This window comes from Falco peregrinus, chromosome 7 (assembly GCF_023634155.1).
Source record: "Falco peregrinus isolate bFalPer1 chromosome 7, bFalPer1.pri, whole genome shotgun sequence".
In the NCBI taxonomy this organism is placed as follows: Eukaryota; Metazoa; Chordata; class Aves; order Falconiformes; family Falconidae; genus Falco; species Falco peregrinus.
This window is the reverse complement of record NC_073727.1, coordinates 4,385,808-4,401,012: the sequence shown is the minus strand read 5'-3', so window position 1 is coordinate 4,401,012 and position 15,205 is coordinate 4,385,808. Positions and strand designations below refer to the sequence as shown.

Genomic DNA, 15,205 nt, shown 5'->3' with positions numbered 1-15,205 from the left:
ATGAGGAGGCCAGTATCTGTTTTCTAACTTAGGAAATTGTAATTGATGCATCTGAAGTCATGAAAAGGATTAGGCCAGCTGTGTGTAAGCATATACAAGACAAGTGGTTGAATGTGTTCTCAAGGGCGTCATCTTTTTGAAATTGGATCTCCAAGACTGAAATGGCTGTCTTGGTTGCTACTCTGAAACACTATATTCGTGAATCAGACAAGACTGCAGATAGAGGTGAGAGCGTTTGCTGAAGGTCTGTTTTATTTTGAGATCTCTGCAATCCATTCTTATGGGGGGAGGGAAATACATTTTTTTTAAAAACCTGAAAACACTTAAAATTTTCACAACATGTTTTATTTACAAAACTTTTTTTCCAGTGCCTTAGCAATGTTCTTGTTTATAATGATCTCATATTTGAAAAATATGTGGAAACTGGACGCTCTGACCACACTGTGGTCTGGTTTTTGCTAGTTGTAACTTTGAGCAAGTATCTGAAATGCCAACGTTGTAAACAGAGGTTTAAACACTTAGGTAAACGCTTACTTTGCAGAAGTGCTCAGCATCTCTTTGCTGAGAGATACACAGCTTTTCTAAGGCTTGTATGCTTTGCAGATGCATACAAGGGTACTCTGCAGCAATGGATGTATGGTGCTTCTGAATACATAAGTAATTACCCTGTTAAAATACCACTGAATGTAGTGGATTTCAAGTATAGTCTTTTTATGGTGTTCATTACTTTTGACTATCATGTTAATAGGAAGCTAGCCTGTGTACCTTTATGTTGACTAGAAAAAAAAAATAGTTAAATGTTTTCTGAAATTAGTTTTCAACATAGAGCATACTAGACTCCAGAAACTTGGATTTTAATGTAAGGTTTTTGGGTTGCCATTTAAATAAGTTTTATGATGCCATCTGAGCACCAGTTATGTGAATAATAGCTTGAAACAAACAATTGTTTTAAAACGTAATGGATAATCCTCTGCTGTTGTGTTGGGGGAGAGGAGTGGGTTATTCAGCATAGGTAGCAACGTATCTCCCAGTTGGATGCTCGCTAAAAAACCTCCTGTACTAAAACATTACACAAAGCATTTACGTGTAGTTTCTTGGAAATATGGAGTCCTTGCATTTTAACCCGATTCATCACATTTTTAGAGATGTGCACATGAATTTAAGATACGAAGCAGATATTGCTGGCTCTAGAGTTTTGATGCTTGGATGGAAGAGGAATCTTTTGAAAATAATGATAATTCTTTAACAATAAATCCTTAGTACTGGAATGGCTTTAAACCACCTTGATGTGTTAGTTACAAGGTGAATGAAATTCAGAATGGATTATGAAATAAACATATATTACTCTGTGTGCTTTCAAACAGTGAGTAAATTGATGTTTCTACAGGGCTACCAACAAAAGCCTTTTAAAGAAAAAACATGTAGCAGGTGGTATTTCCAGCCAGGTAGTAAGTTTGTAGGCACAGGCATCTGTGCTAGGCTGATGGGATACTTTCAGATTCTGCTGAAAAGTGTAGGGAGCATAGAGCCTCGTGTTGGCTGGTGAGGAAAGCACAAAAAAGGCTAACTGGAGTTTGAGGTTGGAGGAATGCTCACTGTGACCAGAGCTCGAGGAAGCTCACACTGCTGGGATGAGTCACAGGCAAAGTCTGCCTCAAATGATGTAAACAAAGCTTGGTTCTCCTTATTTTGCTCAGTGATGTTACCACCCTTTTTACGCTGTTGTGGACTTGGACCTCCTTGGATTTCCTGGTGTTTTCATGTCTCTCCTGGTCTCCTGAGCTTGTCTTGGAAAACTTTTGTCTGCTACTGCCACCATCAGTCCTTCCAGCTTAAAGAAAGCTTCACTGTATCTGAACTGTCTTGTGCCTTACATTTCCAGTATAGCTTCGGGATGTTCATGTGGGCACTGGGATGGCTGTAAGGAGCATTAAGAGAAGAAGGAACACAGTAGTTTATCCAGGCTTTGAAAATTTAATTCAGTACTCTGTTCTTCAGTGAGATCTATGTGAAATTTTAAGCAAGTCAGTCTGTTGCTGAGTCCTGAGGAAAAAGCAGCCTTGTAAAAAGGGGGCACATCCATCATAGATGAGGACTGCTATATATGCACATTCAGGGAGGAAATCTGAACAAAAAATGAGCAGGTTGTTAATGAAATGTGCTGTTACATATAAATGTGTGCTGTTTTCATTTAAAAAATCAAAATCAAACCAACCCCAGAAAACCTATGTGGTTTTTAGGTAAGTTCAGCCCAGGCAGAGTTAGCAGAAATGGTGACTGAACAACTGAAGGAAGAAGGAAGAGACAAAGACTATGCAGATTTAAGGCTTATACTGTAATTGTTCCTTCCTTACTTCATACCCTTATTTTATTTATAAAGCTATTTTATGAAGACAAAGGTATTACTGAAATAGGAATTTTTAAGTGTCTAAGCTTTTTAAATTTTGGCTTGTGGAAAGGATTTTAAAGGTAAGTGAGGTGCTCGCAATATATTTAAGGAAAAAATAGTTAAATTGTTCTGATATGAAGTTCTCATACACGCAGTTATAAAACACTGATCTGCAGATGTTAGTTTTGTTTATATATGTTCATTATGAACAGAAGTTTTCATGCTCATGAGCTATTAAAGGAAGTTTTCCTATTCCTGTAATTACTTTGATTTTTCATTATTTCCTCCTCCAGTACTCTCATCCACAGCGTGCCCACTGCGAGAAACAAAACGTTGGACGAGATTGACACTTGGTCAGGTTTTGGCAGAGATGTAATTTCTTTGGTACTGGCCTTTGACTTGCTTTTTTGTCCCCTGAGAGTAGAACCTTTCTCGGATCTCTAGTGCAGACACCTTCCTTGAATGTCTCAAGGGTTGGAATGAGGGATTTGTCATCCCATTTCTAGTAGAAACTGCTGCTGAAGGTCTGTACCTGGACTGCTTATTGCAGCTGAACTGGAATTGACTGTATGAGCTATGAAACTGGATGTGTGTTCATGTGGAGAAAAGTTAATTAACATTTTCTAAGTGTGAAGACTCTGATTTCATAATTTAGACAGCGGTTGCTTTGCTACAATTCAGCAGAATACAAAAAACATTCTTGAGAAATGTTCTTTCATGCCTTTCCAACATCTTCCCCTTCCCGTCATCTGATTGTCTCTATCATCCATAGTCTTGACCTCCTTGACTACAATCCTTAAAAGAAAAAAAATAATTTCATGCTTTCATCTTCTCTTCAGCATCACTGGTTTGTACATTTAATTATCTGGCTGATTGTAAATGCAAGGCTGGGTAAGTGAACCGTGGTTCTGGGGCCCAGCAGATGATGGCAGAGCATGCAGTTTGTGTGGCATTGCTTGTTAACATTGCGTGCGGTGGGTCAGTTTCTGAATGTCCCAATAAAACGTTCTTTTTCAATTCATGTTGGTAGGTCCTGCTAGAGACAGATTAGCTCTAGATAGAATACCTCTCTGGCAAAAGATTTTCTTAGCACACCTTGCGTAGAAGATCTTACCTCTCCACTTCAGGCTGGCGTGGTGGCAGGGTTGCTCTTGCCTGACTTCTGTGCAAGCTGTAATCATTGAAAGCTGTCGCAGTGTTTGACTGACATACATGGTAACGAGCCCCACTTCATAGCAGAACATTCACGGAACTCTGGCCCTCGCTTTCAGTCTTTGCTTATATATTTGTGAGGAAAAACTACAAAGTTTGGCTCCCAAGACAGGAAATGAGCTGGAGTCATGAAATAAGACTTTTGCATAATGATACTTCTGGGTTCTGAGAAAATGATGCTCCTCGTGCCTGCGGGTCTCAGGCCTGGCTCAGGTATCTGTTTGATTACATTCTGATTTGTAAAAATGTCATTGCTCTGTTCTGATGCTTAGAGTTGTCTGAAGTAAGCTAGAAATGTTTCAAAGCTTGCAGTCTGTTACCTCATTGGTTTGTGTGGCAAGGGAGAGGAGAGTCAGCCTCTTTCATTTTCATCCGTGAGTTCTAGATGCAGCCGCAAACTCCCGGTTTCAAGAATAGATCATCTGTGCAGGACTTGTCTTAACAAAATAATGGCCAGTTACTTGAAAGACATTGTGATTTCTGAGTCCAGGTAAGGAAGCAGGAGAGTTGTGGTTGGACCAGGACATAATTTTCAACGTGACTAATAAAAGTAGACAGAGACCGATGTAATGGCCAGACAAGTCCTTATGTTATTGTAATACAGGTATAAATTTTATCTATTCATACATTTGTTTTACATGGGAAAAGGTATTCATGTATGTAGTGTGACAAGCCATGCTTAATGTTTTGGGGTTTTTTCAAATGCTTTTGCTGTAAGGATTTTTTTAGGATATTAACACTTCCTATGCAAGTTGCAAGTCTGGAGTAGAGCTTGTAGTAAAAATGAGGTTTGCGTGTTAACAGCTCACCAAGGTGCTGGCTTTGCATTAAGCTGTAGTGGGTCCAATAACTGGCGGCAGGGCAGGGAGTGAGGGTGGATAGTGCCAACCATTTCAAAAACTGACTGACTCCATTTGCAGTGGCAAGGTTTTGAGGAAAACGGGGACCAAGGAGTTTCTGTGGACAGAGGTGAGAGTTGATAAATGCCTTCAGTGTTTTGGTGAGAAGCAGCGTTTTGTGCTGGTGGAACTCCTAAGCAGCTATAGGGGCTAACTGCTGGTGGAACTCTGCTTTGCCGTTTTCTTTTAATACTGTTTTTTAGTCTCATGATTATGTACCACGTGGTGAGATGGCTCCTTTTGTGAGATCCACAGGGGTTTCTGTGAGCTACGCCAACAGTAATGTGCTCCTGACGCTGTGGTGCAGTGCTGTGCCGTTAACAGTACATCCTCATCGTGTTCTGGGCTTCCACGCAAAGGGTGGAAAAAGGAATGTGGCTTAATTAATAAGGCTCTCGTTTGCAATAGAAATAGCAAATTGCGTACTGGGAACTGAGGAGAAACTACTTTAAGCCTCTACCAACGCTGTTTAGCCTTATTTTTGTAGCCTTAGGGGCAGAATCAGATCTGTAAGTCGCTGGCACGGCAAAAGGAAGATCATCCTTTTTTGCCCTCTGCCTTTGCAGTTGCAAGCAGTCACCAAGACTGACAAACTGCGGAATGTCAGAACTTACTGTTCGGTAAAATAAGTCTTGACAGAAAATAATCTGGGCTTCTGGCATGCTCTCTCCCTTTCTTTTTGCAATAGCATGGTTTATATGTATGTGTGTTTGGATTTGGGGCTTTTTAGACAAGGATATCAAGAAACTGAGCTGAGAGTTTGTTGCTGCTTTGGTGGAGAATCAGGTCTGTGAATCGGCCACCGTTTCCAAACAACGCCCTGCACGTTGGCTGACCTTGTGTATTGGGAAGGCTCAGTGCTGGTCGTTTTTAGTGCTGCACTTCTACAAAAGCCTAAGAAGGTATTAGCGTGATGTAAAGTGGACCAGATGGTATGTGCCTTATAGAAAATAAGATACAATTTTTTTTTTACTGTTGGAGCAGACGCTCTAAATGGAGCTAAGAAACGTTGAGGAGACTGCGTTAGGAAGGAAATCGGTATGGGGAGTTCGAAAGCTTCAGGTTCTGTCAGGTGTTGGTGGTTTGCTGCATGCTGGCTGCTTCGAGGACTTCCGAAGAACCCCGCTTCCCCTTCTGTGCCCAGACGTGGCGAGCGATGTGTGAACTAACTTTGGGCTTGTAAATCAAGCTGCTGACAGGGAATTTTCAGGTTGTTGTGGGGAAAATTTTTCAAGCTTTTCAGCAGCAAACAGTACAAGACTTCTTTTAGTCATTTTTATGGCTTTACAGATTTAGTCCATTCCTGGCAAAATTAAGGTGTAAAGTAGGGTACTAAGTACATGTGTCATTTGAGATGCTCTATAAATTTGAAGAGGATAGGTGAAGCGGTACAGCTGCAGAACCTGAATCTGCTTTAATTTCTGGGACAAAAATAAATAAAAGTTTGTAGGTCATGGCTACATATCTGTTTGAGGTGGAGGAAAAAAATTTAAGTCTGTTCAGGTCAGGGGTCCTCAAACTACGGCCCGCGGGCTGGATACAGCCCCCCAGGGTCCTCAATCCCTCCCCTGGTATTTACAGACCCACCCCCCGTCGGGGGTTGGGGGGGGGATCCAAGCAGCCACAGATGACTGCCTGCCACTGCATCCGCGCCGGCCCCCTGGTTAAAAAGTTTGAGGACCCCTGTTTTGGGTGATGTTTTGAGTAGCTGCATGATAGCTGGTCAGCAGTGGGACTGTGTTAACCTGCTTAACCTGGCATGTATCCCAGGAGACCGCAGGTTTGGTGTGCTGAAGAAGCGCTAGTTCTGCTAATGTGTTTACTGATACAATCGTCTTTCTCACTTATTACATTGGTCTAGTGTAAATGTGTAATGCTAGCTCCTTTGAACAAAACTTGGGGCTCTTATAACTTTTTTCATACTTGGCATTTGTAAGAGCTGTCTGACTAAGAACTAGCTAAGCATCCTCAATCCTTAAAAATGTTGTGTCAGCATGTGGTATTCAGTGAGACACAAGACAAACTGTGTTATGGCTGGTGCAGGGAAGAAAAAAGGTAAGGCTTGTTTAAAATAAAATGTATTAGTTTTCAGAATTTGTTGTTACCTTTATAATCTTCCATGAGAGCATTTAATAGCTGTAATAAATCAGGAGGATGTTTTGGTAGGAAAGCAATGAAATATGCATTGTGCTGAACTGGCAAAGGGTTTACTGAAGCCTTTCCGAGAATAGATGTCGTTTTTTTCTTTTCCTTTCAGTTGATGCTGATGAGATAAAACGACTAGGAAAGAGATTTAAGAAGCTTGATTTGGACAACTCTGGTTCTTTGAGTGTGGAAGAGTTCATGTCTTTACCTGAATTGCAACAGAATCCGTTAGTACAGCGAGTAATAGATATTTTTGACACAGATGGAAATGGAGAAGTGGACTTCAAAGGTAAGACGTGGTGCTTTGTGACAGGTTGGTGGCATTTTATCAGAATTCCTGCAGCTTGGAATTCAAATTTAGCTTCAGCTGAGCAAGGAGGGGTGAAGAAGACTAGTTAATCAAAATAAGGTGCTAATTCTTAATGAAACTGAATACCAGTAAAACTAGTTTCTCTGGCACGTTAGGGCACTCCTGAATGAAATGCTTAAAAGGGCAGATTGTTTAGTAATAGCTTTCCAGGTCATACTGATTTGGGGCTACTCACTGAGTCTGTCGTAAGAGCCTGAATTAGTGTACTTTAATTGTGGTGCTGTCTGAAGTATATTCTTAGGCTGAAGAGACTGAAAAAAGTGGGATGGACTGCGTAAGTGGTGTCTGTGCGTAAGCTGTATTTATCCAAACTCTATGGGATCTGCCTTTTGTTGGAGGATTCTGAAAATAGTTTTCTGAATTGTGCAAGTGGTGCAAATTTTCTGTTGATGCTTCCTTTACAGGATTCTTTTGGTAGTTCTTAGGTGGGCGCTTGAAGTAAAAAACTAAAGTTCTGATTTAGTACATTCCTCTAAAATGTTAGACTTCCTTTGAATATTGATGATTAAAAGGGCCAGCAGGTGAAAAAAACCTCATTACTAGTTGATGTTAAAACAGTCTCTGACCCTTAGAAGTGATGTCTCGTAGTACTTAGAATTTCTTGTTGCTCCATGACTAGAAAAGGTTAAGCAGTTTTTCTTGGAGTTTTATTTAATTGGAGAAAGTTCTTAAACCTCACTTTTATTGACAGGCTGACATTTTAAATAAAATATTAACATACAAAAGCTGCTAACCTAAAAAAAAAAAAAAAAAGCACCTTAAATTTCTATAGGGAGAACTACGGTGTAACTGGAATGTTGCATTTTTGAGACTTTTTCTAGGTATCGGCAGTAATAGTTGTATGTAATTGCTTAAAATCCCCTTGTGAAAAAAATACTGATGAAAGATGACGGTGTAGTGTGTATGACATTGAGCTGTTTAATGTAATTAACAAGAGCTGTTCCTCTTGGGTGGGAAGAGGAAGTTGTCAGAATCAGTTTTCCATGGTAAAGTGATGCTGCCGCAGTAAGCGGCAATGAATTCTGTTGTTGTCTGGCCGCGTTTGGTTTTGATTCAGTTACTTTCTTTATATCTGTCTCGGAGGGAAGCTCAAAGGAAAGATCTGTAACCTGAAAGAGGGTAGATCAGTGCAAGAGATCTTTAACGATGGGGGTGGCGACATGCTGGAGGAGGCTGCCCACAGCACTTGTGGTACCCCTGCCCCCCCCCCCCCCCCCCGGCAGCACCCAGGGCCAAGCTGGATGGGGCTGGCAGCAGGTGTCCCTCCAGGGCAGGGGGTGGACTTGTAGGATCTTTAAGGTCCTTTCCAGCCCAAACTGTTCTGTGAGCCCATTGAAAAGGAAAAATACTGGTCTGAGGAAAATGGCATTCTTGTGTTGAAAGACCTAGATGGTTTTTTAGATAGATCTTTAAGCATAATGTGGTGGGTTGTTTTGGTTTTTTTTTTTTCCAAGTTAATAGTCGAGCAATTTATTGATAAATCATATAGGAATTGTTGACTTAATTTTACAAAACATACTGACACTGTAGTAGGCCTTGCAGCCTAATGCTATATTTCCATACCTCTGTGTTATTTCTATACTGCAGTTTAGTTCGTGGTTTTGCACTATTGTTGTTTTTACCACCCAGAACTCTTAAGAAATCTAGTTACAGGATCTCATCCAGACACATCGCATCCCAGGGTTTTAGTGTTTTGACAATGCAGGACTTTGCTCCTGGGATAATGACTTCATTGTTAACGGTGTAAACATATATATATTTTTTTTTTTTTACCCTATTTCTTACAGGAAAATATTTTTTTTAGGTATTTATTGTAGAGCAGTTCTCAGTTTAAATGTAACTTTGCTTTGAGAAATGCATCTCCAGGAGCTGTACAATTAAAATCCCCACTGGCGCAGCTTTAGTAGATTAGTATCAGAAGCTTGTGGAAGTCTAGCAACAAAATTACCTAAATACTGGTGTGAACAGGTCTGTTAGGGGAGTGCAGTATTGGGTTTGGAGTACTTTCTGCTAACGAACATTAAAGTATCAAAGTGTGTGGACACTTAAGTGTCTCAAGGCAGGCAAGATTTCAAAGTTTTTAGGGTAATTTAAAAAAAAAATTCTAAAAATTTTTTAATGTTGATTTCCTTGGTTTCTTAAAATATAAGCTTTTTTGTAAATGTTTTTCTTACTTTCTTCAGAATTCATAGAAGGAGTTTCCCAGTTCAGTGTCAAAGGAGATAAGGAACAGAAGTTGAGGTGTAAGTATTTTGATTTTCCTTAACAAAGATTTTTTTGATCCTCAAAAATACACTTTTGTTAGTTAACGTTGAGAAATCAACAGAAGTGGGAAATCACGAGGGGAGATTGTAAGCATTTTGCACGTGTTGTCATTTGTGTGAAGAATTTGCCACTGCTTTTCTCTGCCAGGAAAGTTTGAAGAGGTTGCCTTCTAAATATCTTCAGTTGCTTCCAATTTAAATTTAAAAAAATAATAAAATTAAGAATAGTTAATTCACAGAACTGTGTAGCAATGTGCTTTGCTTTATAGGAGCATAAGAATAATACAGAAGTTTTTGCTACTACAGCAGAACAGCACTAAATTCTTGTTTGAGGGCTGCATCTCAGGAACACAACGTGACCTAAGCTTCTTGAGTGGGGAAGGGATCCGGTTTAGTCATGGATGTGTAGCTTTTGATAACTAAGGCTAAAATGTTTCAAAATAAATGGCAGATTGTTTGTGGCAAAGTAACCAGGTGGGATTTTATTCATCTGTTCCCTGGAAGGCTGTAATTTTTTCTGCTTGCAGATGAGCTGCTGCCTGGGTGCTTTACTTGTGGTAGTGATTTTCCAGTTCATTGTTTATAGAATTCATTTACTGTTGGTGCTAAAACAATTTCAATTGAGATTATTCAAGAATTTTTTTCTTTAAAAATCGATAGAAACATTAGAAACAATACAATGAATGGTGCCGTGTGTTTTTCAGAATGAAACTGCGAGGCTGTTTGAAATCTCACTTAAAATACAGTGTTTTTCTCAGCTGTGTAGGATTCTGTCACCAGTTACTGTTAATACAACACACGTGAATGTATCTTGCTCTTTTCTGACCATAGTCGTTACGGAAGGCTTTAAGAAATATATATTTAATATATATTTTAATGTTATTAGATGTAATATAATGATATGTAATCATGTAATAATATATTATTTAATTTATATATTAATATATATTTTTAATATTTTTTACTTTTGCAGTTGCTTTTCGCATTTATGATATGGACAAAGATGGTTACATCTCAAATGGAGAGCTCTTCCAGGTGCTGAAGATGATGGTTGGGAACAATCTCAAAGACACTCAGTTACAGCAAATTGTAGATAAAACCATAATTAACGCAGATAAGGATGGTGATGGAAGAATATCCTTTGAAGAATTCTGTGCTGTAAGTAACCTCTAAAGACAACTTTGATAATTCGGAATTAAAAAAAAAAAAGGGAGGAAAAATGGTGAACAGTATAAAGGATAAGATTATAGAAGCAGACTTGTTTCGTGGTCTGACAGCTTTATTACAGAGGGCGGTTTTGTTGTACGGCTTCCAGTAGAGGGCTGTGTCTGATGGTGTATGAGCACGTCATGGGTCAGTTCCATCAGGGTGCAGACTTTCCTCCTGGATCTAGTGTGCCTGAGGAAGATTGCTTTGTTCAGAGCACAGTGACTTTTACAAAGTAATTTGTGTCATTTTATGACACACTAAACACAAGACCATTCCCAGTTACTTTTGCGTGTAGACAAAAATGCTGTCCTGACACACGGACGTATTTTGGATTCCAGCCTCTGTGCCAGTAGAAAAGGGCAGCTCTGAAGATGAGTTGCAAGTGACTGGCTTGTCATAGGAGGCTGGTTTTCCTCATTTTCAACAGTTATGTTTGATTAAAAAAGAAACAGCACTTCCAGTTGTTTTAAATGTCTCTAGCTGCTTAACAGAATACACTGAGTGAAAAAAAAAAACAAACACCAAACCACAAAAGCATGGTGGGCAGGCAGGTACAGTCTGCCAAGGCGGGTGAAAAAACCCAGTGTATGTTGTAGCAGCTCTTTCCAAAAGTGTCACTGTTGGGGTGGTGGGTGGAAGGTGTGTCCTGCAGAGGTTAACGTTGGGTTAATCCCCTGTCTCTAAACCAGGTGTCTGGCCTGCCCCAGATCACCCTTTAGAAAGGTTTATCTTTGCAGAGTGTGGAGATTATCCCCATCTGCAGAACGTGGGGATTTTACGAGGCCAGGGTAGCGGGATTTGTGTCAGTTACCAGGCGAGTAACCCCTCGAGTGCTGCCCTTGAAAAAAGGACAAATGGGCACATTGTAAAAACTTCTGGGTTGAGTGTTTAGTGCTTGAGACTTGAAATGGTTGATTTTCATCTAGTTGACAGAGTTTTCAATTCCTACTGTCTTAAAAAAAAGTAAATGACACATTGAAATGCCAACATTTGGAAATGCAATGATGAGTATTTACACGTGAATTGTAAATGCTGTATTAATGAGCATACAGCTGGCTAGCAGAGTTTGAGTTGACAGGCAGTCAAGCATTGTTGTTTCCTACTCTTTGAATTTACAACTTCAAATGTGATGTGTTCATGATCAATGTGAGTTCTAAAAAAACCAAAACACCCAACAAACAAACAAAAAAAAACCAAAAGGGAGGGAGGGAAGTAATCTGCCCTCCCCCAAACTATTAAAGCAAAAAGGTTCTATTGGCTGCGTATGTTTTGGTAGAGTTTAGTTATTTTCATGGCATCATGTGACACAGTGTGGTCATCTGCAAAGAATTACCTCGATTGGCGAGATACCCGTTCCTTTCTCGGATGGCAGGAAGGCAACAGGCCCAGTACATCACATACAGTGTTGCCATTTCTTTTGTCCTTGGGCTTCTGCCCAGGGTTCCTGTCTTGTACTATGTTGGTTTTCCTCTTCCTTTCTCTTAGTTTCTTCAATTTTTGTTGACTCTGACAAGACACCTTTCATTCCTGCAGTCTCTTATCCTCTTGTTCTTGTGTTTCACCTTTGAATTTTGTGCCATCCATCTACACAAACACTTTTTAGTCTGTGGCATTCGGCTATACCTTTTGGCCTTTGAATATTATTTCTGCATTACAAAAAGTGCCTCTGACATCGCACCTTCCCTTTGTGCTGTGCATGAATTGCTCGCCATTGAACACTGGTAATTCTTTTTTTTTTGAGTGTGTGCGGTTTTGTGAGAAATCCTGCCGCCTTTCCTGAGGCCCTTTGCATCTCAAAGGCACACAGTTTTACTGGGTGTTTTAGAAGTCAAGTCAGCACTTCACGTAATGTGCAGGAACGTAGTACAAGGCCCGAATGTGAGGGGGGGGGAGGAAAGCCAAAATGGTGTCATTTGTACTGTTTTTCAGACCCTTGAGTGTGTAAATTGTACTAACGTAATTATTTTGGTTTGTGTGCATTCATTGGTGTATATATCACAGTACTTGTGAAATGTAAATGAGTTTGGAGGGGCCAGGGAAGCGTGGCAGTTACAGTGGACCTGAATGTGCGTTCAGAATACAGTGTGTTCTGTGCATCTCGCTAACTGGCAACTCTCTCGTTGTTTGAACGCTTGTTTTTCTCCCAGGTCGTAGGAGGCCTAGATATCCACAAAAAGATGGTCGTAGATGTGTGACTCTGTAGGGCACCACCCAACACTTTTGCTTTCTTCTCCATCTCTGAAGATCTGCTCAAGACGTCCAGCAATGCTCTCTGTGTATTTCAATGGAAGTATTTTTCTCTGTGAAGCCACATTTTCCAACATGAGCCTCATGAAGCCAACTAAGTGTTATTGAACTTTTATTCTCTCAATAACTCAGTGTAGCACTTTAAAGTCTGAAGGACAGCAAAGATGGAAAGAGCATATCAGTGTGGTGGAGAAAGGGAAGGGGTTGGCTTTTTAATTTATTTTTCTTCATCTTTTATAACAAGGAAATATCTATCTATATATATGTGTGTGTGTATTTATATATAGATATATATGTAGCTTTCTATATGTAGTAGCTAGGTGGGCTTTAATTTAATATACTTGATTCAGAAACAAATCTAGAGTACAAAGTGCCAAGCAGAATATTAACAGTTCAATATATGGATATACATCCTTACTTTTATTTCACACAGTTTTATATATATAGTAGAAGAATGTAAAATTTTAACTGGGTGTTAGGTCAGCTCTTCCTTTTCCTGTGACTGTTGAGATGTTTCTATATATTGACTGGCTGACAAAGCATTGCTTCTTATTAATTCACCTTAATTACATTTTTTTTTTTGTAACACAGGAGACTAAGTTTATTTATACCTGTTAATATATTACCAGGGACTGTGTCTCTTTGCTAAATAACTTAGGACAATTCTACGTAATATGATAATATAGTTTAATGCTACTGCCAAGAACGAGCCCTCATGCGCATATAGCAACTGCAGAACGCTTTGGCCGCTAGATTTTGTCACCTAGGAACAGGGAGCAGTGACAGCTGTCCTGAAATTAAGGCAAATCTGCTGTTCCGGATTCGGTTTAGATACAGCTGCTCAAGGTGTTAGATGCATTCATCATTTCCTCTTGTGCTTAGCTTAATGAAATTAGGATCGACATAACTGTGCAGGAATTCCCATCTACTTATTTTATACAGTACTTAATTATAAAACGTTCTTGCCATTTAAATTCTGTTGTTTCAACCATGATGGTTTCCCCTCTGCATTTAAAGAATACTACAGGTAGCATAAATAACTGGTAATATTTTATATATATATATGTATATAGGATTCATATGGGGGAAAATCTTGTTAACCTATGCCATAGAGGAGGAAAACTTCACACTATCTAAATTTATACCTCTTGGGGTTCTCCAGTCCTTTGCCTGGAGAATTTTTTTCTTTTCTAGATTTGTCCATATCATAATTTGTAATGGATGGTAACTTGATATATTTGTGTGATATAAAAGTAGCGAGCCATGTTTTACAACTTTATATCATCCCTTCCCTTTTCTGCAGTGGTACTATTGGCTGGAAGAAAAACATTTGCTAGATTTTTTTAGGACAGTACATCTTTCCTGTATAGTGGTTTTTCTATTAAAAAAAAATTGTTTTATAATCAGCAGTGGGAAGTGCAGGTTGTCTGAACCTACTTCAGTCGAGCACCTGTCTGCCATAGCTGTTCCTTCAACTGAGTGCTGCACATCATGGGCTCTGTCTGTGAGAGAGAAATCCAGGTGCTTGGTGTCCTTGCATGACATGGAGTTTTGCATGTAGATCAATTTGAAATGTTCCTCTTGTTTACATAATTTGCATAATTTAAAAGATAATGTTGCCAAACTTTGGTAAATGTTAATGTTCAAAACAAAAATCTCCACTACATGTAACTTTTCTTCCTCTGGATCAGTACGTGGTTTATAATCCCAGCCAGTGGTTGTATCTGTTCCAGTGTCAACTGCCATGTGCTCTGCTTCAAGGGGGAACTAGTCTTTTGTGAATTTTTTTGTACATAAGTATTTGTTACAAACATTTTAGCGAACGCTTTCGATTTCTCTTACTTGCTTGTGCATATCTTGGCTGGCATTATAGAAATTAGTGCTAATGTTATTTCCTTAGGGGGACTGGAAGGGGAGGGATGAGGTGTTTTGGTTTTTTTTTTTTTTTAGTTTGTGTGGGGAAAAATGATTTGTTGAATGTTTAGTTTTTCCTCTGCATGCTACATCATATGTTGTGGGAACTATACGAACCTTCATACTATATGAATACAAAATAAAATATTTGAACCTTGGCCGGGGTGCTTCAGTACTTGCCTAGACCCTTCCTGTGTTCAACTTAGAGCAGCTTTGCGCCCTGCTCTGAAGAAAAGATGACTTGCTGCTCAGTCTTTTGTCCCTTCTTTGAATATGAAGATTTACTGAAAAACTGTAGAGGGTGCAGACAATCCAGAACACTTCCAAGTTTTGTTTCAATGTTTTGAGACCGCTTTGGTGTGTGGTTCTGTTAAAGGCACATCTGGATCTCCTTGCTAAACATCCCCAATTGGATAAAATACCTTGTTTTAAATCCTACATTCAGGATGATGGTCAAAGTGGCAGGCAGTTAAACACCCACCCCCACCCCCACCCCCCCTGCTAACATTAGTGCAGGTAGAGAATGACAGGCAGCTGCTTTCTTGGGGAAGGGTCT

The 15,205-nt window shown here is 39.6% G+C and overlaps 1 protein-coding gene across 4 annotated transcripts in view; it reads left to right on the top strand.

Moving 5' to 3' along the window:
- Positions 1-14,807, top strand: part of PPP3R1 (protein phosphatase 3 regulatory subunit B, alpha) — a 40,633-nt gene extending 25,826 nt beyond the window's left edge. For 3 of the 4 annotated variants that reach the window (XM_055810003.1, XM_055810005.1, XM_055810004.1), the window contains 4 exons: positions 6,758-6,934; positions 9,199-9,258; positions 10,253-10,437; positions 12,636-14,807. In XM_055810003.1, coding sequence (XP_055665978.1) covers positions 6,758-6,934; positions 9,199-9,258; positions 10,253-10,437; positions 12,636-12,683 — 470 coding nt within the window. In that variant the 3' untranslated portion in view covers positions 12,684-14,807. Of the gene's footprint in view, positions 1-6,282; positions 6,556-6,757; positions 6,935-9,198; positions 9,259-10,252; positions 10,438-12,635 lie in introns of those variants that run through there. The other variant, XM_027780464.2, reaches the window with a different exon arrangement.
- The last annotated feature ends 398 nt before the right edge of the window (positions 14,808-15,205 follow it).